This window comes from Oncorhynchus mykiss, chromosome 13, assembly GCF_013265735.2.
Source record: "Oncorhynchus mykiss isolate Arlee chromosome 13, USDA_OmykA_1.1, whole genome shotgun sequence".
NCBI lineage: Eukaryota > Metazoa > Chordata > Actinopteri > Salmoniformes > Salmonidae > Oncorhynchus > Oncorhynchus mykiss.
Window position 1 is genome coordinate 18,411,514 of NC_048577.1, and position 22,281 is coordinate 18,433,794.

The following is a 22,281-nucleotide window of genomic DNA, read 5'->3' on the forward strand; positions in this document are numbered from 1 at the left end:
TCAACAGATTCAAATCTCTTTTTACATAAAATATACAGTAATTATATAAAAAAATACATGTATTTACACTACTATTAAACAAGTAATTGCAATGACACCATACTCCAATGATTAGTCTTACATACATAACATTTAAAAAATAGACAAGTGTGCAAAAAGGTCTGTTGATGATTGATGATGCATTACAAACATACTAGCTGGCGATCAGAGCTCTTTAAGACCCTCGTTTCTTTCAATGGTATTATGACAGTGGCTTTTATAGATGTGGCCACTCAGTCATTCAGTCAGTCAGTGTCTTTCTCTCTCTGTCTCTCTGTCTCTCTGTCTCTCTGTCTGTATGTCTTTCTGTCATCTACATACTTTTTATGGGTGCATATATGATAACTAGTCCCCATCACCTCATGATTTATTGTAAACCAGCCAATGTCTGACAGCGGTGACTGTGTTCCATCACCTTCAAGTTAGGCGTGATAAATTCATTTGAAACAAGCAAAGGGCTCAGAGTTTAACTTTCATTTTAGCATAGGCCTCCTAGCATGGTAATAGTCAACCACACTGGGCTTTGCACCACTTGTTAGTATAGCATACAGAACAGTCCCCCCCCGAGTCAGTTTCCTGTCATGCAACATGTTCTTTAGGGATCTTAAAATAGGTGCCTGTTCTTTTGTGTCATGTTTTTACTGAAGGCTTGTGCACAGTGCATTCAAACTCTCAAGAACTTAGAAGAGCTCAGAGCAGACGTGGCCTGTAATAGACTATATGCCCCTTTAAATGGAACCTGTTTCTTAAAGAACGGGTTAATCCAAGAGCCTCTGTTGTTAGCTCACCAAGACATCAAACTATCTTTAAGTTGTTCTTCTGCCAAGCTTAGTAATGAAAATGACCCTGCCAGGGTGATTCAGTGTCAGAACTCAAAGAGCAGCAGGTAGTGTGTTTACATGGCAAGCAGGGTTGGGGTCAATTCCATTTAAATTCAGTCAATCCCTATGGGAATTTCAGTTTACTCCGTAACTTTACTGAATTGAAATGGAATTTGCCCCAACCCTGACGTCAAGGGATGGATGAGTCTTCCCTTAGGTTAGATGATTGGGAGGGTGGGCTACTCTTCTGATGGACCAGATCTTGAACCCAGGTTGTTTAAGTTAAGCTTTAGCTCAGAGGACTAACTTATCTAGGAGCTAATACCACCTCAGCTTCACTCTCATGCCTCATACACTCTCATAAAATTGTCAATTTTAGAGGCAATATTGTTCTTTGACTATGCTGTCAGTCAGAGATATGCCTATGGGAACAGTATATGATAAAACTGTCACAAGCAGAAGCTGGAACGAGATCCAATACCCATGGCAAATTAATTTCTTTGTTGACAAATCTAACACTTGTCAAACTCAACTGGTTTTCTTGTCAAGGTTACACCAGGTACATAACTGTGGGTTACCCTTAGCTGCCACCCAGGTTCTCTTTCCACATCCCTTCAAGGTACACTGAGGCGCTGTTGTGAGTACTAAGCGCGTCCCTGATCCTCATGCAATGTAGATGGTCTCAACGTTTCAGTCTCTGTACAGTGGAGTCCATCCAGATGGTTGTGGGATCAGTCAGTTGATAATACCAGCGAAGGTATTGATTGGTAGAGGAAGTCCTTTGTTCATGTACTTGCTGAGGCCAGCGTCCCTCTCCTCTTCCCCCAAACTGAACTTGGACCGCATGGTTTTCTGGACACAGTATCCAGGGTCAAGACAGGGGGCGATCTCTATGCTGGAAATGAATTCATTGATAGAGGACATGTCAAATTATGAGAGTTAGGTAAGTATGTTTGCCAGCTTTTTGGGGCTTTAGTGACAATGAACATTGAATGAGGATTATAATAGTACACTTTTTAAAAGCATATATGTGCATTTAGTTATTTACATACAACATATATACTGTAACATGACACAATATACAGTATATCCTGTAACACGGCACAATATATATAACATGTGCATATGTAACTAAACCACACTCAGTATGACTAGGGCTAATCAAATGAGGTTAGACCAACACGCTTCAGAAGACATTTCAACCAGCAACCTTCTGGTAACAAGATCATGTGTCTATCCACCAAACCACTCTCTGACCTGTTTTCATCTATTTCAAGTTTCCATGGTAGGCCAACCGTAGACAACAGCTACAGCAACAGCTCTCACCTCTGTATGTCTCTGAAGGTCCTCCTAGAGTCTTTGTCCAGGGTCACAGTGAAGGTTTTCATCTCCAGGGTCCTGATCTTAACGTTACAGGTACGGATCTTGGCCTCCTGTGGAATTAAGTCTGTGTGTTAGGTTTGGGTTCTAGGTTCGTGAGATCATAAAGCGATGTGGGCACCATGGCTTGGTCCAGCGAACCAGGCCTTTGTGACGTTACGAACAAGGCAGAGACCCAAGAATATCAAAGAGGATGAAGTAAATATGTTTTATGTCTCTGAATTTTAGAACAACCTTCGCTAATAGACATTTGTGTGTTAAAACGGTGTAAACCCACCATGGTGTTCTTGGGTTTAGTTTCGATGAAAGCGACTGTAAGACAGTTCAGATCTGAAGACGACAACAACAAAAACAAGAACATAGGCCAGGCTTCAACAGATATACAGAATAATATGGGAAAAGTAGTAGACATTTCAGAACTTATTTTTACATTCTCACAATTGTATCAATATACGACAGCATGAACATGCACTAATGTTTTACATTGTGACTTTGCCCACTGGGCACCCACTGGTTGAATCAACGTTGTTGCCACGTCATTTCAATGAAATGACGTTGAACCGACGTGGAATAGACCCATAGGGTGACAACTCAGCGACTACTGATCACAATACAGATGAATCTAGCAATTAATTACATGAATATAGTAAATATCATTGTGTGTGATATGTAGTGTTGTATACCTTCAGTTTCATGGGAGGGAATGGCACTAATCTGAACACCTGAGGTCCTCAATGACATACCCTTGTCTACGTCTCTACCACTCAACGACACCTGGAGGGGAGGACAGAGACACAGGTCGGAGGTCATAGAGAGAAACTAACAGCTAAACGTCAAATGCAGGTTATATGATCTCTCGTCAGGTCAGGCCACTCTCATGGTGCAGTTCAAAACTCTAAACAGAGAAAAAACAGACTTTGCATCAACAGTATCAATCCCAAAAACGATGAAAATGTTTATAGCCAGATGCATGCACTTTTACGTTGATGTATATTGATGAGGTAATGTTAAAAACACGGTTGAACTTCGCTGACCTTTTTGTAGTTGACAGAGACGACGGCACCACATACGTCTCCTGTGTTCTTCTTCTGCTTGATGGTTGAGGCTGAGAGTGGGAGGCCAGACGTGATCAGACCGGACGAGTGACATATGCACGTGCACACACCAATGCACGCACACACGTACACACACACACTTCAAATCAGTTTGAAACAAAACATCAGATGCAGAGAACGTTGATCGGCGTACACAGGCTAAATGTTACCTTTCAAAGTAGTTGGGGACTGTTTGAACTCAGGGAAGTCCAGCCCCAAGTGGGAGAGAAACACGTCCTCCACTGGGTCCTTGGTCAGGTTGGAGAAGCAGATCTAGAACATAGGCAGGAGGATGACAATCGTGGGTCAGTTGGTAGAGCAAGGCTCTTGTAATGCCAAGGAGGTTTGTTTCCCGCTGAGGCCAACCGTACGTAAAAATGTATGCATTCATGACTGTAAGTCGCGTTGGATAAAAGCATCTGCTAAATGGCATATATTATTGTTATAATATATGACCATTCAGATAATGTGCACTCTGGAATTTGGTGTTTTTTGGTCTATGATTGAGGACTGATAATCATGAACATGCTAGAGTGCTAACGATAAGCTATGCTCAGTCCATCGCCGCAGACTTACTGTCATTATGTCACACAATCAACAACAGACAGTGGTAGAGAGATTCGACAGTGTTTAGGCGATAACTAGACCTGTTTGTGAAGCATATGGCTACGGCTGTGTCACAAATGGCCCCCTAATCCCTATATTGTGCACTGCTTTTAACCAGGGCCCACAGGGCTCTGACTAGGGTACCATTTCAGATGCATCCTATGTCTCCTCACCTTGACAGAATAGATGGTGAAGTAAACAGGCTGCAGTCCGGTCCGCACGTAGTAGGAAATGACATCAGACAGGAAGGGGTTAGGCTCTGCCTGCTTGCTGCTGTTGGACTGCTGGAGAGAGATGGGAACATGTTAGTATGGAGCCTGGGGTTGACCAAGACAGATAGGGGTACACATAAAAGTAGCTTTTTAATACACTGAATGTTCATGTTTAGGAAGGAACTCTATTTCATTCATGTAGAGACACAGGAGAGGAGCGCTTCTTTGGTTTATAGTTCATCCACAAGGTGCTCTTTGATCATGGGATGAAATACTATAGAAAAGCCTTTGTGCAAACAAACTTCCAGAAGTAATCAAGGCAGTATCATGTAGTGGAACATTTTTAAAAGCCTTGATTGATTTCTGGCTGATGCATGGCAAGAATTTAAAAAACCACCTACGTGTTGTAAAAAAGGCTTTTTCATTATGCCACTACATGAGTGCATTGATTACTTCCGGAAGTTTGTGTGGTGCACAAAGGCTTTTTTTTAACGATGCAGCATCAACCTGACCCTGTGTCCCTGCTACGTTTCACAATCTTTTACCCCCGATACTTCTCTGTCTTTCCCTATACTGTGTCAAACAGTTTCTCTTCCCTCTATCCAGCTAAATGCTAAGATGACCCATAACAGCAAAACTATTTGCATACAGTACTCATAGGTTCCTAGTTTCGGTAAGAGCCCACAGATGTTTTTTTTGTTGCTTCCTGTAAGCAGGCAACTACTGTACAGTACTGTGCAACTCCCTTTTGTTTGCTAATCATTCAAAACACCTAGAAACATGCAACAGGTAATTTGTTGACTTTTTTATATGGTACAGACCGGTTGCAGAGCATAAACCACATTCAACGTAACCACAACTTTATCTACTGTAAATCAGACCTACTGTAGATTAGACTAGTATTGCGTTTCCTCTTAAAATCCTGAAAGCGACACTTGATTGAGCTTGCCAGGCTAATGAAATAGTCCCGAAAGTGCAAACCCTGTCAATCTAGCATTCCAGGCAGGCTCAATCAAAAGTATCAAAAGAGAACAGAAAATACTATTTGATGCTGTCATTTCAACATAACGTAGAAACAGTAGGTTATTGTACCATTCTGGCCAGCTTGGGGATCATGGAACCCAGACTGTTGATGTTGCAGTTGTACCATGGATCCACCATTCCCAAGTAGGAACCCAGGGCACAGGGGTTTTCCCGGGATGGGGAGAGGTTTTCCTGATAGAGAAGGAAGTACAACATGGTTTATTAAAGATCCACTACTGTACTAAACTGTTAGGGTTACTCAACCACAGCCAAGTTCAGTGTAAAACCAGAGAACGACATTAAGCCAGTTCAACTGACGACTGAATCCAAAAGTTACACGGTTGATTTTATGTGCATTTTATATTTACTGTACTTTTCGTCGCATTTGTTGATAAAAAAACCATCATAAATCATAAATCACAATCTGGGTCAGGTGGGCATCATTTGAAAGCTTGTTCTATTGCCAACATGACTAGCTAAGTTATAAAATATGATCTTACAGTGTTACGCTTTCACAGGGCAATTCAGAGAACATATCGTAATTTTGGTGCTCATAGAAAGGACTATTCAGGTGCATTCAGGTGCATTCAGGTGCATTCAGGTGCATTCAGGTGCATTCAGGTACGTGTTTCGCTGCAGATTTTCTTCATAATACACAAACATCCCACGGGGCACAGACGTCATTTCAACGTCTAGTTTTGATTTACATTTGGCTGAGTTGTCAACGTGAAATCAACCAAAAATATCACTGTCATTGGATTTAGGTTCAAAGTTGGGTGAAAAAAAACCCCACATTTCCACACGTCGATGACTTTTTTCAAATCCAGTCCGTTTCCACGTTGATTCAACATCATCGAATAGATGTCTTGTTGTTGAAATGACATGGAAACAACATTGATTCAAGCAGTTTTTGCCAAGTGAGATTCTGTTCAGGACAAACCAGGATATGACACGTTAAGATTCTGTGTAGCATTTCGTGACATCTGCTGATCTAAAAAGAGCTTGCGAAATAAATGTGATCGATTGATTGATGTCATTCTTGTAACTGTACATCAAACATAGTCATCATAAACGTTGACTGTAGATTACAGGAGTTTTATGATATGGAAATGTGAAGTGCACATTTGGACATCTCATCTTTCAAAATACATCATTTACAGCATTCCCCTCAATCAGACAACAACAAAATTCCAAACGTTGTCCGATCAGTGGGAGGGATGTGGGCAACTTCTTGTCGCGTGCGTTGCTCAAGTTCAGAACGGCTGTCAGTCAAAACCCACACAGCGTATTACTGTACAGCCACTGCGTTCCAATGCAGGTACTTATCAGTGTCCAAATCTGCCATTTCAACCCGCATATCATTCTTTTAACGTGATCATTTCACATACTGTGTGTGTGTATGTGGGTGTGTGTTCCCAAACTGAAACACTGAAATGAGTCATATCGTTGTCTCTTGACAGGTTGTAAACTGATAGGAGTGAAGTGTTAGTTTGTGGTCTTACTCTGACAGGACAGGTGGGACTGGGATCCTCACAGACAGGGATGTAGTAAAACTGGAAGTTGACTTTCATGGTCAGAAAGAGACGACGCGCTTCCCTTTTCCTGCAGAGTGAAACCAATGATTAACTAACCCTCAAACCATGCTACACAGCATACCAAAATGGGTGTAACAACCAGTCTTGAGTTAGTTAGGAATAATCCCATTGTATATTTCTGACGGAATTAACTATTAATGTGTCATGGTTTCCATTCAACTTCCTTCTTCCTGACTAGACCACGGAAATGGACAGTTAGTTTCCGATTCCATTTTTTGGACATTAAGAAATAAACCATTTTCAACAGCATAGGGCTAACCAAATTCAGATGTTGTAGGTGGAACTGTCACCAAAAAGTATACTGTGATCATTTCTAACAGAAATCGATTATATCCAGTATCCATTCTAATATATCCAATATCCATTACAAACTACATGCAGTCTCCCAGACTACATTACCCATGATCCTGGTCCCTCACCTGAGAAAGTAGAAGGCCTTAGCCAGCTTCCCCAGCACCCTGTCGTCCCCCATCACCACGATCCGGGCTGTGAAGTGCCTCTGCTGCTTGGAGAATGAGGGGGTCCCGCTGCACCCCGCCTTCCTATGAAGTGTCCCCCCTCCCCCGCCTCCCCCTCCCCCGGCCACACTCCCGCTCTCCTCCAGAGCGTCCTGCATCAGGGCCATATTGTCCGTGACTGACGGCCTCATCTTGATGCCTCCTCGTCGGGTTAACCTGGCCTCCCCCTCCTCCAAACCACCAGAGGGTTCCACCACTGGAGGCTCAACCCCAGGGGGAAGGTCCCTCTCGATGCCGCTGTCGGTGGACATCACGGAGTGGCGGGGCATGGCGGAGGAGGAAGTGAGGTCGGCGGGGAGGTCGGCGAGGTCAAAGTCGGTCTCTTGGTCCTGGCTGAGGCAGAAGTGTTCCGACGACATGGAGCTGGAGCGCACGCACTTGGCCAGCTCGCGCCCTGGTGGTAGAGGTGACATCAGAGAAATAGGAGCCAGAAGACATATATACTGTATCTCTATAACATGAATGTCAATACAGGTCAATGGGAACAGGAAGCAGCGAGACAAGAAAGAGCTATAATATTGGATGTTTGCATCGGGTGAGAACACAGTGTGTTAGAATAACACTCCTCATTATTCACGATTCATTCAGGATTATCCATAACCATGGTAGCATCCACATGAATGTGGAAGTGTTCAGAAACATATTCTATTCTTATTTACAATAAATGTGACTCCGAAATGTTTACTATTATTTATTTACTATTCATCTCTATTGGGCACAAAATAATCTGAAATACAACCAAAAACTAATTGCAAATGCAATCAAAAAGTTTGTAGAGTAACAAGTTGATGTAGTCAATGCGTACTAGGAATATGGGATCAAATTCTAAACTTTTGACTGCTATAGTTATAGGAATTTATAGGGGTGTCAATCATTTTGACCCCTACCTTTTTGAGAGAGAAAAAAAGTATACTTTTATTAAACAGAGAAACAGAGTTCATGTAACAGAGTTCTCTCATTGGTGTGTATAAACAACAGATTTCACCACTCACAGATCTCCTCATCCTCCCTCCACAGGTGGAAGCTCATCTCCGGATTGGGAAGCGGCATGTCACACAGGCATCCCCCACCACCGGAGGACAATGTGTCTAAACCAGGAAGAGCCCAAACTGTCACAATGACACCAAAAACAACACCCGCTTACTTCCTGGTCCCCATCCCCTACACTAAGTATATGGTCTCACAGTGTAGTGTCCATTTGAAAGATAGTTGTTATGATGAGAAGAATAAATATGTATTAAAAGGGAATTACAGTGTACATCCGTCCTGGGGGGGGGGGGGGGGGGGGGGGTTCTGACTCGACAGATTTAGACATGGAGGAATTCAATGGGAAAGATCAGCTGACCAATCACTGAGTCAGTGACTGCTGCACTGTACGGTATGTGTCAGCTTGAAGACACACTAACACAAAAAAAGGACAGAGTTGGCAGTATTTCTCTGAATACGCCCTAAATGAAAAATGTATAACTACTTATATACAAGTACCAGCTGTAATACCTTGAAGTGTCGTCTACATTAATGTTACCCCTCCATTTTCACTTGTAAACAGAAACCAAATGCTAGTCTAAAAGAAATGGGAGATAATGTCTGGATGTTTTTTTAGATCAGTTGGTTTTGGTTTCAAACAGTCAAAAGATGACCCCTCTATGATGATCCTGTACCTGATGTGTCAGTATGGGTGAGGATCTCTCTGTAGAGTTGTCCCAGTCTCCCCCTCAGCACCACCCCTTCCCCCTTGGTGCCCTCCTCCACACTCTGCTCCAGACTGGCCACCACTTCCTGGAAGTACGGCTCCACGTCCTGGCCAATTTTCTGCCACACACACGCGCGCACAAACGTGCAAACAAACAGACACACAGACACACAGACACACACACACACACACACACACACACACACACACACACACACACACACACACACACACACACACACACACACACACACACACACACACACACCGTCTATGAATAGAATACAGGTGAAAGGCCACCAGCGACCAGACAAACACATCTGGAAGTCTGACTTTGACACATCCTGTTGAGATGAGTGTTATATTAGGACCAGTGTGTGTAAGTGTGTGTTTTAATGGGAATGGTGCCAACCTCTGCTAGATCATGGAACTGCACAACTAAACAACACACTATTGAGTCATTATAGATCATTTGTGGTTAAGTGTGTTGCTGAATATGACTGAGATGGCATGTATGAGGCACTAGTAGAGACCTTTAGCTTTCTGAGCTTTGCTTTGGTGCAAATTGAAACTACTCAAACCACAAAGGGGTTTGTGCAATACATTGAAATAGAAACTAGTGTCAAACACAAAGTGGTATTGATTTAGATAACTTTGAACAAAACACGGCAACATTTGCAAAATGACACGACAAAACCAAAGTCAAGCTGAGATTAAACATCAAAGTAAATATCAAGACCATAAAACAAGTTTCTTTGCCCCTCGAACAGAAGTCAAACCCAAAAGGTTTTTTCACTGTGTAAAATGTGGCTAGAATGTACATGTAACAAAAACAATGTGGTAATAACGAAGTTACTTTTGTTCTCCGAAGTGGGATGGATGGACAAATAAATAAAGCCAAAAAAAAAGAAATGAAGTAAATTAAGGGTTTTACCAATAACTTTGACCCTGAAACCCATCATCACATACGCATTCGGAAAGACCAGACTTTAATAGAAGAAGACACGTCATAGTGAAACTCAATGTTAACACAACCACAGTGCAACCACACTGACCTTCAGTGCCTGTGCCAGTTTAGGACCGTGGCACAGCTCCCCTCCGAGAGCAGCCTGGATGGAGTGTTGGACCACGCTCCGCATGTGGTCAAGGGGATTCAGATACCCCCCTGACCCCGAGGCCTCGATGTCCCCCCTCAGCGCCTCACCGCGGGGGCCGTAGAAGACCGCTGGATCGGCGAACACAAACACCCTAGGAGACCGTAGGAGAGATTGAGTTATTGCCTTTGGTTATCCTTGATCAACCAGTACCCTAATTGTTTGGTCGGGCAGTTCACACGCAACCTGCTGTTATTACAAGCTACTTTATCTACAAACAGCATGTCATTCTATACCACGAGGGAAAATGGCTTCTACACTGTACTGTGCTTCTCGCTGTGTCACCGTGTTGCATACAACTGCAAGTTAGGTTGATCTCTCACCTCTCCTGAAAGGAATGGTAGTCATTCTTCAGGCTCTGCTCTGCGACCACCATCCTCTGATACAGCACTCCTGTGGGTCAAAAAGATGTACTATCCAATGTAAAACACGTGACATTCTCGTACTACGGCCCTCGAATGTGTTGAAACAAAAACCATCCCTCTTCATTATAAAGTGTGTTACAGTAAAACGATGATCACCTTTCGACGACAGTAAAGTCTACCAATAAAGTCTTGTCTAGCACGTAATAGAAAAACACATAACTCGACAGGTTGGTCGAAGGATGTACGTTGGTTTCAGTACCTGGTGTGTAGCGTTCTGTCTTCATGCGTCTGGTGTAGCTGAGGCCTACAGTACAGTAGGGCTGGGGGAGGGTAAGCAGCCTCTTGCAGAAGTCGTACACCCGCTTGTACAGGTCGTCAGGAAGGTAGGCTGACTGGAACGTACACAGATATACGCACAGTTAGCACTGTCAGTCAGTCACAGCTGTCCTCGGACTTACCTGAACCACCAAACACAATTGGTATGGTACATACACACAACCCTCAAATACAGTATAGTACCATTTCCCTCCATAAATACCTGCACAAACTTCCCAAAACGTCAATATACAACATATACTGTTTTCTATTGTTTTCCATCCCATTCTATTATATTCTACTATAAAGAGCCTATGGCTCTGGTAACAACAAGAACTGTCTCTTTAAGGAGACGCTAACAGATAAAGAAGAGATAAAGGTCTACGACAGTACAGAATCCTGACCTCGCCTGACCAGGAAGTGTAGGAGACGATTTACAGGAAATAAGACTGCATCAAATCGGAGGAGATCATCAAAACAGTGGCGGGAAATGATCCAATCCCCCAAATGAAAGCTTCTCCCCAGCCAACCCTGAGACAGGTCTGTAAAGATGCTGTTGTCATGTCTGACAGGTGTTTCCTTGTGTAACGTAAGCTCCCGGAACCTACCTGGATGACAGCATAGATGAGTGTGTGGAGCAGGGGGATGATGTGTGTCCGACAGTCTACCCTCTCAGCCTGCAGACAACAAGAGACAAGCACACAAACTACTGTGTTAGTCAGTTACTCACTAATACAAAGTTTGTCTGTAAAAGATAGCTTATCTGTTACCATCAGGGGCGGACTGGGACCAGAAATCGGCCCTGGCATTTCTAACACATTGGACAATGATTTTCCTTGAGGCCTCCACACCGGCCAATTAATAGCAAGTTAATTATAATTTTGTGTAAAAAAAACAACAAGTTTGACAGACCCACTGGGCTAAAAATAAACCATTCCATCTAGTGTTTGCCAGATGGCCAATCCGCCCGTTTCCCACTAGACATAACATTCATGTTTCACATTGTCGCACAATGTCCTTGACAGTCTCAGTGTTCTTTTCAAATGTATTTGGGTAGCAATCGTTGATTGTCTTATCTCTTGACACGACAGTGTAAACTAATAATGAATGGCCCAGAGACTTATATTTCTCCATATAAGGCCCCGGAATGGCCTAACGGAGCACATTGATGACATACCCTTTCCAGCTCCTTGACGACGACTCTCACCAGAATGAGACTGTTGGCAGGATTGTTCCGAACCTTCTTGTGCAGTGTCCATCTTAGCATCCCTTCGAATAGAAACACACACTCAGCACTTGCAAACATTTCCACAGATGGCAATAAACAGCACTCACACTCTCTGTTGTTTCCATAGACAAAGCGCTACACAAATAGCTGGTGTGACTCAGTGCCAATGCTTTGTTCCATTGCACAACGAACCCAAACTGTGGATAAAACTAATAGCTGACTCAGTGCAATTTTCCGATTATTGCCAGGCAGCGGTTATGTGTCATTCTCATGTGGTTTGGGCAGATTAATATGGAACATTAAAGAGGATCAACTCCTTCCGGACGGTGGAGCAGAGTGGCAAGTCAGGGACCTTCATTCCATTTTAAACCTAGATGCTTTGTATGTAAGCCATAGGCGGCTGGTGGTATTTTAATTGGGGAGGACAGGCTCAAAGTAATGGCTGTAATTGAATAAATGGAACGGTATCAACCACATCGTTTCCATGTGCTTGAAACCATTCCATTCACTTCCTTCTAGCCATTATTATGAGCAGTCCTCCCCTCACCAGCCTCCTGTGATATAAGGTACCCATATGCATCGTTATTGAGCTTTGGGTCAGTAATGTGGGGGTTACTTGATGAAGCTTGCTATGCATTTAGATAGCACTAACAGTTGAAGCTAGCCAGTTAGCTTCAACTGACCAAACCAGACTGGAAATGTGCAACAAAATCAGCCTGACTTGAAACGGAGCCATGCTCACTGGAAAGCAAGCCGGTTCACTACCTCTCAGCTCTGCTCAACTCAACAGTGTGGTTTACCTTTATTCAGCACAGAGGAGGGGTGCTGGCTCTCCAGCTCCCTGAGCACGGCCTGAACACTGCGGTAGATGTCCGACTCTGAGGCCAAGGGGGCGCAACTGCCTGGAGAGTCAGGGGTCAGAGGTTAAGAGTCAATATTAATAAAAGTCGTACAGCAAATGTTCCATTTTGGATCAAATGTACATGCATTCCACTCTTCAAATGACACCCTATTCCCCATATATTACCTATAGGCTCCATGCTGCTCGGGGGGCTGCTCGAGCTATCTCAGGCTGCCTTGTTGGTCATGTCTCACATGCATGGCGGGGCCACGGCCTGGTGTCTATAGGGACGGAACAGGGAGAAAGTCTAAGCTGTTAGCGGTACCCACCGGAGGCATGACAGGGGCTGTTATTCTTTATTTAACCAGGAAAAAGGCTTAAATGATGTACTGGACATTTCTTGTGGCACAGAGGTGTTAGGACTTGTGAGTCCCCAAGAGTAGAGCCAGTGAATTGACCACGAAACATACACACACACACACACACACACACACACACACACACACACACACACACACACACACACACACACACACACACACACACACACACACACACACACACACACACACACACACACACACACACACACACACACACACACACACAACACCGAGCTATAAGACTGGACATAATGAGTTTCAGCAGCAGGTGCCGCGGTCACAGTCACACCACTGTTCCAATAGAACAAGGCTGATCATTCTCATTGCCTCATAAACAACCTCTTTCTCTGCTTCTCTTTCTCAGTCTAGTTTATCGCAGCGCGAATAGAATTATACCCCGTTCCAAAGTGTTTTGTTTTTTTGGCTTTAGTTAGAGATCAGTCATCTACCCACCTGTTTCACACCATCCCCCATAACAAAGACTGAAATGACTGGGGATGTACGGAGGTCTATGGGACAGCTTCACACGTCAAGTATAAAACGAACAACCATGTCAAAATGAAAGTTCCCAACAGTGAGAGACGATGACTTCTTGATATTCAGATCTGTGATGAGTACACTTACAGTATAAAGTTGAAGTTGGAACCTTAGCCAAATACATTTAAACTCAGTTTTTCACAATTCCTGACATTTAATCCTAGTAAAAAAAATCCCTGTATTAGGTCAGTTAGGATCACCACTTTATTTTAAGAATGTAAAATGTCAGAATAATAGTAGAGAGAATTATTTATTTCAGCTTTTATTTCTTTCATCACATTCCCAGTGGGTCAGAAATTTACATACACTCAATTAGTATTTGGTAGCATTGCCTTTAAATTGTTTAACTTGGGTCAAACGTTTCGGGTAGCCTTCCACAAGCTTCCCACAATAAGTTGTGATGGCCACTCCAAAACCTTGACTTTGTTGTCCATCAGCCATTTTGCCACAACTTTGGGAGTATGCTTGGGGTCAGCTTTAACTTCCTGGCTGATGTCTTGAGATGTTGCTTCAATATATCCACATAATTTTCCTTCCTCATGCCATCTATTTTGTGAAGTGCCCCAGCCCCTCCTGCAGCAAAGCACCCCCACAACATGATGCTGCCACCCCCGTGCTTCACAGTTGGGATGGTGTTCTTCGGCTTGCAAGCCTCCCCCTTTTTCCTCCAAACATAACGATGGTCATTATGGCCAAAGAGTTCTATTTTTGTTTCATTAGACCAGAGGACATTTCTCCAACAAGTACGATCTTTGTCCCCATGTGCAGTGTCAAACTGTAGTCTGGCATTTTTTTTGCGGTTTTGGAGATGTCGATTCCTCCTTGCTGAGCAGCCTTTCAGGTTATGTCGATATAGGACTTGTTTTACTGTGGATATAGATACTTTTGTACCTGCTTCCTCCAGCATCTTCACAAGGTCCTTTGCTGTTGTTCTGGGATTGATATGCACTTTTCACACCAAAGTACGTTCATCTCTAGGAGACAGAGCGCATCTCCTTCCTGAGCGGTATGACGACTGCGTGGTCCCAAGGTGTTTATACTTGCATACTATTGTTTGTACAGATCAACGTGGGACCTTCAGGCATTTGGAAATTGCTCCCAAGGATGAACCAGACCTGTGGAGGTCTACAAATGTTTTTCTGAGGTCTTGGCTGATTTCTTTTGATTTTCCCATGATGTCAAGCATAAGGCACTACGTTTAAAGGTAGGCCTTGAAATACATCCACAGGTACACCTCCAATTGACTCAAGTGATGTCAATTAGCCTATCAGAAGCTACTAAAGCCATGATATCATTTTCTGGAATTTTCCAAGCTGTTTAAAGGCACAGTCAACTTAGTGTATGTAAACTTCTGACCCACTGGAAATGTGATAAGTGAAATAATCTGTCTGTAAACAATTGTTGGAAAAATGACTTGTGTCATGCACAAAGTCGATGTCCTAACCGACTTGCCAAAACTATAGTTTGTTAACAAGAAATTTGTGGAGTGGTTGAAAAACTAGTTTTAATGACTCCAACCTAAGTGTATGTAAACTGCTGACTTCAACTGTACATGCAGGACGCATCATCACAAGACAAGATAGAATCCAATCAAATGTTATTTGTCACATGCGCCGCATACAACAGGTGTAGTAGACCTTACCGTGAAATGATGAATACAACAGGTGTAGTAGACCTTACCGTGAAATGATGAATACAACAGGTGTAGTAGACCTTACCGTGAAATGATGAATACAACAGGTGTAGTAGACCTTACCGTGAAATGATGAATACAACAGGTGTAGTAGACCTTACCGTGAAATGATGAATACAACAGGTGTAGTAGACCTTACCGTGAAATGATGAATACAACAGGTGTAGTAGACCTTACCGTGAAATGATGAATACAACAGGTGTAGTAGACCTTACCGTGAAATGATGAATACAACAGGTGTAGTAGACCTTACCGTGAAATGATGAATACAACAGGTGTAGTAGACCTTACCGTGAAATGATGAATACAACAGGTGTAGTAGACCTTACCGTGAAATGATGAATACAACAGGTGTAGTAGACCTTACCGTGAAATGATGAATACAACAGGTGTAGTAGACCTCACCGTGAAATGATGAATACAACAGGTGTAGTAGACCTTACCGTGAAATGATGAATACAACAGGTGTAGTAGACCTTACCGTGAAATGATGAATACAACAGGTGTAGTAGACCTTACCGTGAAATGATGAATACAACAGGTGTAGTAGACCTTACCGTGAAATGATGAATACAACAGGTGTAGTAGACCTTACCGTGAAATGATGAATACAACAGGTGTAGTAGACCTTACAGTGAAATGATGAATACAACAGGTGTAGTAGACCTTACCGTGAAATGATGAATACAACAGGTGTAGTAGACCTTACCGTGAAATGCTGAATACAACAGGTGTAGTAGACCTTACCGTGAAATGATGAATACAACAGGTGTAGTAGACCTCACCGTGAAATGATGAATACAACAGGTGTAGTAGACCTTACCGTGAAATGATGAATACAACAGGTGTAGTAGACCTTACCGTGAAATGATGAATACAACAGGTGTGGTAGACCTTACCATGAAATGATGAATACAACAGGTGTGGTAGACCTCACCGTGAAATGATGAATACAACAGGTGTAGTAGACCTTACCATGAAATGATGAATACAACAGGTGTAGTAGACCTTACCGTGAAATGATGAATACAACAGGTGTAGTAGACCTTACCGTGAAATGATGAATACAACAGGTGTAGTAGACCTTACCGTGAAATGATGAATACAACAGGTGTAGTAGACCTTACCGTGAAATGATGAATACAACAGGTGTAGTAGACCTTACCGTGAAATGATGAATACAACAGGTGTAGTAGACCTTACCGTGAAATGATGAATACAACAGGTGTAGTAGACCTTACCGTGAAATGATGAATCCAACAGGTGTAGTAGACCTTACCGTGAAATGATGAATACAACAGGTGTAGTAGACCTTACCGTGAAATGATGAATCCAACAGGTGTAGTAGACCTTACCGCAAAACGCTTACTTACTAGCCCTTAAACCAACAGTGCAGTTCAAGAAATAGAGTTTAGAAAATATTTACAAAATAACTAAAGTAAAAAATCAAATAAAAAGTAAAAAATAGAACAACAACAACGAGGCTATATACAGGGGGTTACTGGTACCGAGTCAATGGGTTAATAGAGGTAGACGGTACTGAGTCAATGTGCGGGTTAATGGAGGTAGACGAACAGTGAACTAGTGAAACTGCTGTGGAGTTCTAAACATTACTGAGCATAAAGGTGTATTACTGTAGAGATAGAGGATATGGGAGTAAAATAAATTACAAGTATATTTCCATTTGAATTAAATTACCAAATAGAATATACTGCATTGTTTCTGCAACAACTTGACTTTCACGACATGCCTCAGCTAACAGCATACTAAGATGTTTTAAAAAAAGTGAAACATTCTCAGCATAAATAACTGTATCACTTCCTGAGTTTTGGATAACCTGACCCAAAATAACACAGCTGAATTGAATTGTCACCTTACTAGTCTATAAAGTGGACCCAAATGTTCTGTTGAGACATTTCCGATCCAGTCGAAACATGGAAAGAAATCTGACAAACCATGTAACGGTTCCCTAAGCCAGAGGCAGAGTGCATGCCAAAATGCCTCTCTCTCTCCGTGTTAGTTCTCATACCGAAAGTTCACAATTAGTTTACTGCTTCCAGTTCTATCCCAGACACATCCACCATCCAGTACCTACCGACCAAAGCACCCGAAACAGGTGAACCGCCAAAAACAAATCCCCCTACCTTTTCCCTCCCAGGAAGGTTCCTCTTTTCAGCGATACACAAAAGGTCCCCTTAATTTCCGTCACACTGGCCCAGTGTTCAACGTGCTGCTGCAGGGTCTGACAGAGAGAACAGTGAAGTGGAGTGAACTTCCTCTAACTGGGAGGTGGTGACGAGGTGGTGACAGAGAGAGTGGCAGTGTTCTGAGAGAGGGGGAGAGAGAAATAAGTAGCAGTGTTCTGAGAGAGGGGGAGAGAGAAAGAAGTAGCAGTGTTCTGAGAGAGGGGGAGAGAGAGGTAGAGGGGGAGGAGGAAAGTGAGGTGGAGGTTTGGGGGCAAGCTAACAGCAGCAACCTGTTTGAACTGTGTTTAATGTTGTATTCTCTCTCTGTCTCTCTCTCTGTCGCTCTCTCTCTCTCTCTCTGTCTCTCTCTCTCTGTCTCTCTCTCTCTCTCTCTCTCTCTGTCTCTCTCTCTGTCTCTGTCTCTCTCTATCTGTCTCTCTCTATCTGTCTCTCTCTATCTGTCTCTCTGTGTCTCTCTCTCTCCTCTCTCTCTCTGTCTCTCTCTCTCTCCTCTCTCTCTCTCTCCTCTCTCTCTCTCGCTCTCTCGGACTCTATTTTTGTCTTTCTGTTTTCTTGTATCTTTTTCTCAACTTTTCCCCCTCTCTTTCTCCCTCTCCCTCAGGCTGAGGCTACAGTAGAAAAATGGAGGTTAAGTTGGAGGGGATTTAACCTTGATCCCTGCAATAAAGCACGGCGCAGGGAATGACAGCAACAAGGATAACAGTGCTGCCTCAGCAACCCAGCAACTGCCTGGGTGACCACACGTTTCCTGTTCCTGATGCACCCCTCACTCACTCTCTTCCTTTCTCGCTCTCTCTCTCTCTGACTTGGTCTGTCTGTCTCTCTCTCACTCTCTCGCTTTCTACACGCTGTCCTTCACTACCTCGCCTTTCTCTCCATCCTCCCTCACTCTCTTTCCCCCTCACTCTCTCCAACACCCGTCTCTCACAGACACACTAACATATTGTTTTTTTTTAACACCTTACGTGCGGAGGGAGGACAGGACCTGAGACATTTCCTCTCTGTGTGAATGCGTAGGGTTGCACCACACTCAACAGGCTATATTTAGGTTGGAGTGTGTGTGTGTGTGTGTGTGTGTGTGTGTGTGCGCACGCATTAATATGTGTGAGTGTGTGTGCCCCAGAGGTTTCATTCATGCATTGCCTAAAAATAGCCGGTCAATTCAAAAATGTCAGTTTCTGCACTAAGTATTCATGTCCTTGCAAGCTGAGAGAGGAAAGTGTACGTGTCGCAACAATGAGTAGTGATCTGCAGACAATTCTAGGTCTGTATATCGTCTAGATTTGATATGGGTGTTGCAAGTGGCACACAACTAGATCTCTGCCTGTGGATGAGATTTGGAGCTTTTGATAAGAGTCGCCAAAACCAATGGTAAAAGCTCGTACTTCAAGAAAGAAGTACAAGACTGAAGTCCAAGTTTGCAGAGGGGAGTGCTCTACCACCACAAAACCCCAGGCTTCAAGTGGACATGAACACTCACAAACAATGTGCTACAATACAATCAAACATACCCTTATCAGACTGTATAATTGTACATGGTACATGGCTAAAAACAAATGTGATCCTCAAGGAGGATTATAAATATTTGTATGCAGTAATTCACTCTTTAAGGGCACTGCACTCACAATGACTTCCCATAACAAAGACAAAAGTAAAGCAAGTTATATAAATCTGATAGATACTGCAGGAGTGGAGTCACTCAGGGCTCAGTAATCCGACCCATCCAGTTTGATAATCTCTCTGCCTGGTTACAACCCTTTCCCGTTACTTCAGTCACACCTGTGTTTACCCAGATAACCACACCCCTTTCACATGATCACATACCTATATACACCCTACAGTATATGCAGGGTTACTCAGGTGATTAAGGTTTCATACACACGCACGCATGCATGAACGCACATGCACAAACGCACCCCATAAAAACTACTGTGCAGGACTATACAGGTGTAGAGTCCTTGGCTGAGATTTAATTTATGATCTGGGCAACTTTAGTCTAATAGCCCTAGGCATTGTAATCCGTCTAAGGGCAAAACGTTATGCAAACATGCAGATTGTAGAAGTGTCTTTTCCTGCTCCTTAATTAAAATCAAATCAATCAAATCTAAGTTTAGCAAAAGTCTAGCAAAAAAATCGAATTAAAAAAAAAGATTCTAAAACAAGAAATCAATTAACAATACAAGCAGATAAATTAGAGTGAGCAGTTTCAGAACCCTGAATAAATATAAATGATGTGGTGTGTATAGACAGTGTAACATTTGGAAAAGCAAATGGTATGTACAGGGGAGCAAGCGATGAGTGTTGGCAGACACGCCGGCGACTCTGTTGCTTCCTCGCAGCTAACCACCGGCCTTCTAGTTAGCTACCTTTTGCCTGGTTTAGAAACACAAGCTGCTTTACAAAATTAGCGATGTCTAGTGATGATTTTCTCTCGTTTGAGTATAGAAAAGTAGGCTGTCTATATGAATTTGTCGTCTCGCTCAACCCTCCCACTGCATTTCATAGCCAGGTTCTATAGCCAGTCAACCTCTTTTCCTTTAGAGAAAATGGCTTGAGAGACCACCGTCCAAACGATACTACATGACCCATAATACCGGTGCTTTTTACATAGCGTATCGCTGGCCGTTCTAAAACAAGGCTACTTGCGGAGCAGACCGCTAACCATTTGTTTAGGCTACACCGCGTCATGTTACCTCATTAGCTAGCTAGAGCTAACAACCTGCGGCGCAGGTCCTTCAGCAGGATGCAACGTTTTTGGAACATTCAGATAGAAATATGCTATGCTAGAATTTCTATGACTAAGACTTAGACTATATAAATAAAAAAAAGAGTGGCAAAATGAACACGGGTACAGTGGTAAATATCTTAGGATGTGCTACGAGAATACAGTATGTACTATGTATACTATACTATGTATACACAGTGAGTGGACAACAGTATATAAACAGCATTTGAAGTGACCAGTGTTCAATGTCTCTCTGTTCAATGTCTCTCTATTCATGCACCTTGGTTGGGCTGCAAGGTAGCGATGGAAGGTGTCAAATATTTTCTGCTTTGACTATGTTGGTTGGTTACATTCCCAATCAGGCAGTGGCAGTACCCAGTAAAGGAATGAACAGGGTTGGCTGGTATGCTCCTGCGGACGACAACAAGGACGCAGACATACCACAGCCTGGCAGTGTAAAGTAAACTAACTTCTTCCAGCCCCTGGAAGAAGAGAGAGTATAGTAATTGGTGGGGGGTGGGGGATGAGGGGTGTGTGTGTGTGTGTGTGTGTGTGGCTTGAGGCTTGAAATCCCAACGTTAGGACAGTGAGCAGCAAAACAATATATATACACTGTAGGCTCACATGTACCTGTACACAAAACCTAGGGAGATACCTTGAGAACTAGTCTCGTGTAGAGTCGATATTATGTCACAGTTGAAAAACCAGACAAGCACAGTGTCAAAATAGTCCGGTAGAACATTCCTTTCATGACATAAGCAAAGAAATTTCCCAGCTAAAGTAACTCTTAAATTGTGTTGCTACAGTATGTCGTTGAGCAATGCCTCACGTCACAAGCAAGTTGACGTTTATTGTCAAGAGTTCTGTCCTGGAGGCAGAACTGAGTGATTTCCCCTTAGACAGGCCAGCTGCAAAGTCAAACTTTGATATCTGCTACAAATTAATGAGAAAAAAAATTGCTTTATGGCTAAGGTTAGGGTTAGCAGTGTGGTTAAGGTCAGGGTTAAGTTTAAAATCAGACTTTATGACTTTGTGGCTGTGCCACCTAGTGACCACTCTCCAGAGCTGCCTCCAGAACTAGATTCATGACGAAAAACGCTAAAACCACACGTCACAAACTAACACTACAAAGGTTTTTTTTGTGTTGGAAACCAGTCCAGTAACAAATGGTGCAAATGTTGTTCATCGATCATTTCCATAAAAAACAAGGCACCATGTACAGAAAAAATTATCTAAAAGTGACACCATTGAAAACCAACAGTATTTCTCTCCATCAAACTAAGCAGTAATCTACATCCAACCCCTCTCACCCAAAACACCTTATGTAACAATAACCCATACAAGATAAACTGGTCAATGATTCTCCTCCACCAGTGGCAGAAGTGCCTGTGAGAAAATAAACATAGGCTATGTCCTAAAAGTAGTGCATTCTACATATAGGGAATAGGGTGGCATTTCAGATGCACCCTCTATGCTGCTGGTGTGAGGGGGGATATCAATCAAGGATATTTCCTGCATTCACAGCAGGAACAATGTGAGGAAGTGTTTGAAGACCACTGGACTCTCGCAACCCTCTGGCCCTCTACCATAAGTTCCCCCATCACATTTGCGTCAGACCCACGCATGAGCATGCACACACACATTCAGGAGGCAGGCACACGCACACACACACACACACACACAATTCTGACTGGACACATCGGGGCTAAGGGGAAGATTTATACCCCATGTGCTAAAACCATCACGCTGGATGGAGGAAGACCAGAGGAAGAGGGTGGGTAAAGAGGGGGTCCCCAGGGGGGTCTGTTGGTGTGAATTGGGTCAGCCCCTGTACAGAGGGTCACCTGAGGAT

At 43.1% G+C, this 22,281-nt stretch overlaps 1 protein-coding gene across 1 annotated transcript; it reads right to left on the reverse strand.

Moving 5' to 3' along the window:
• Positions 1–5: 5 nt before the first annotated feature.
• LOC110485802 (phosphoinositide 3-kinase regulatory subunit 6) lies at positions 6–17,856 on the reverse strand. The gene is made up of 20 exons (XM_021556981.2): positions 17,642–17,856; positions 13,071–13,165; positions 12,844–12,945; positions 11,993–12,084; positions 11,424–11,492; positions 10,760–10,892; positions 10,459–10,528; positions 10,037–10,229; positions 8,950–9,100; positions 8,281–8,376; positions 7,190–7,682; positions 6,678–6,777; positions 5,245–5,367; positions 4,114–4,224; positions 3,505–3,607; positions 3,275–3,345; positions 2,924–3,014; positions 2,518–2,570; positions 2,187–2,293; positions 6–1,755 (listed from the first exon to the last, which is right to left on the reverse strand). The coding sequence occupies exons 2-20, from the start codon at positions 13,081–13,083 to the stop codon at positions 1,596–1,598; spliced, it is 2,331 nt and encodes a 776-aa protein (XP_021412656.2). The 5' UTR covers positions 13,084–13,165; positions 17,642–17,856; the 3' UTR covers positions 6–1,595.
• Positions 17,857–22,281: the final 4,425 nt, after the last annotated feature.

Excerpts from the sequence above, each read along its gene's own strand:
- LOC110485802 (XM_021556981.2), bottom strand. Across the intron at positions 11,493-11,992 it reads TCGTCAAGGAGCTGGAAAGG|GCTGAGAGGGTAGACTGTCG; the intron begins GTATGTCATCAA and ends TGTTGTCTGCAG. Across the intron at positions 10,529-10,759 it reads GACAGAACGCTACACACCAG|GAGTGCTGTATCAGAGGATG; the intron begins GTACTGAAACCA and ends TTTGACCCACAG.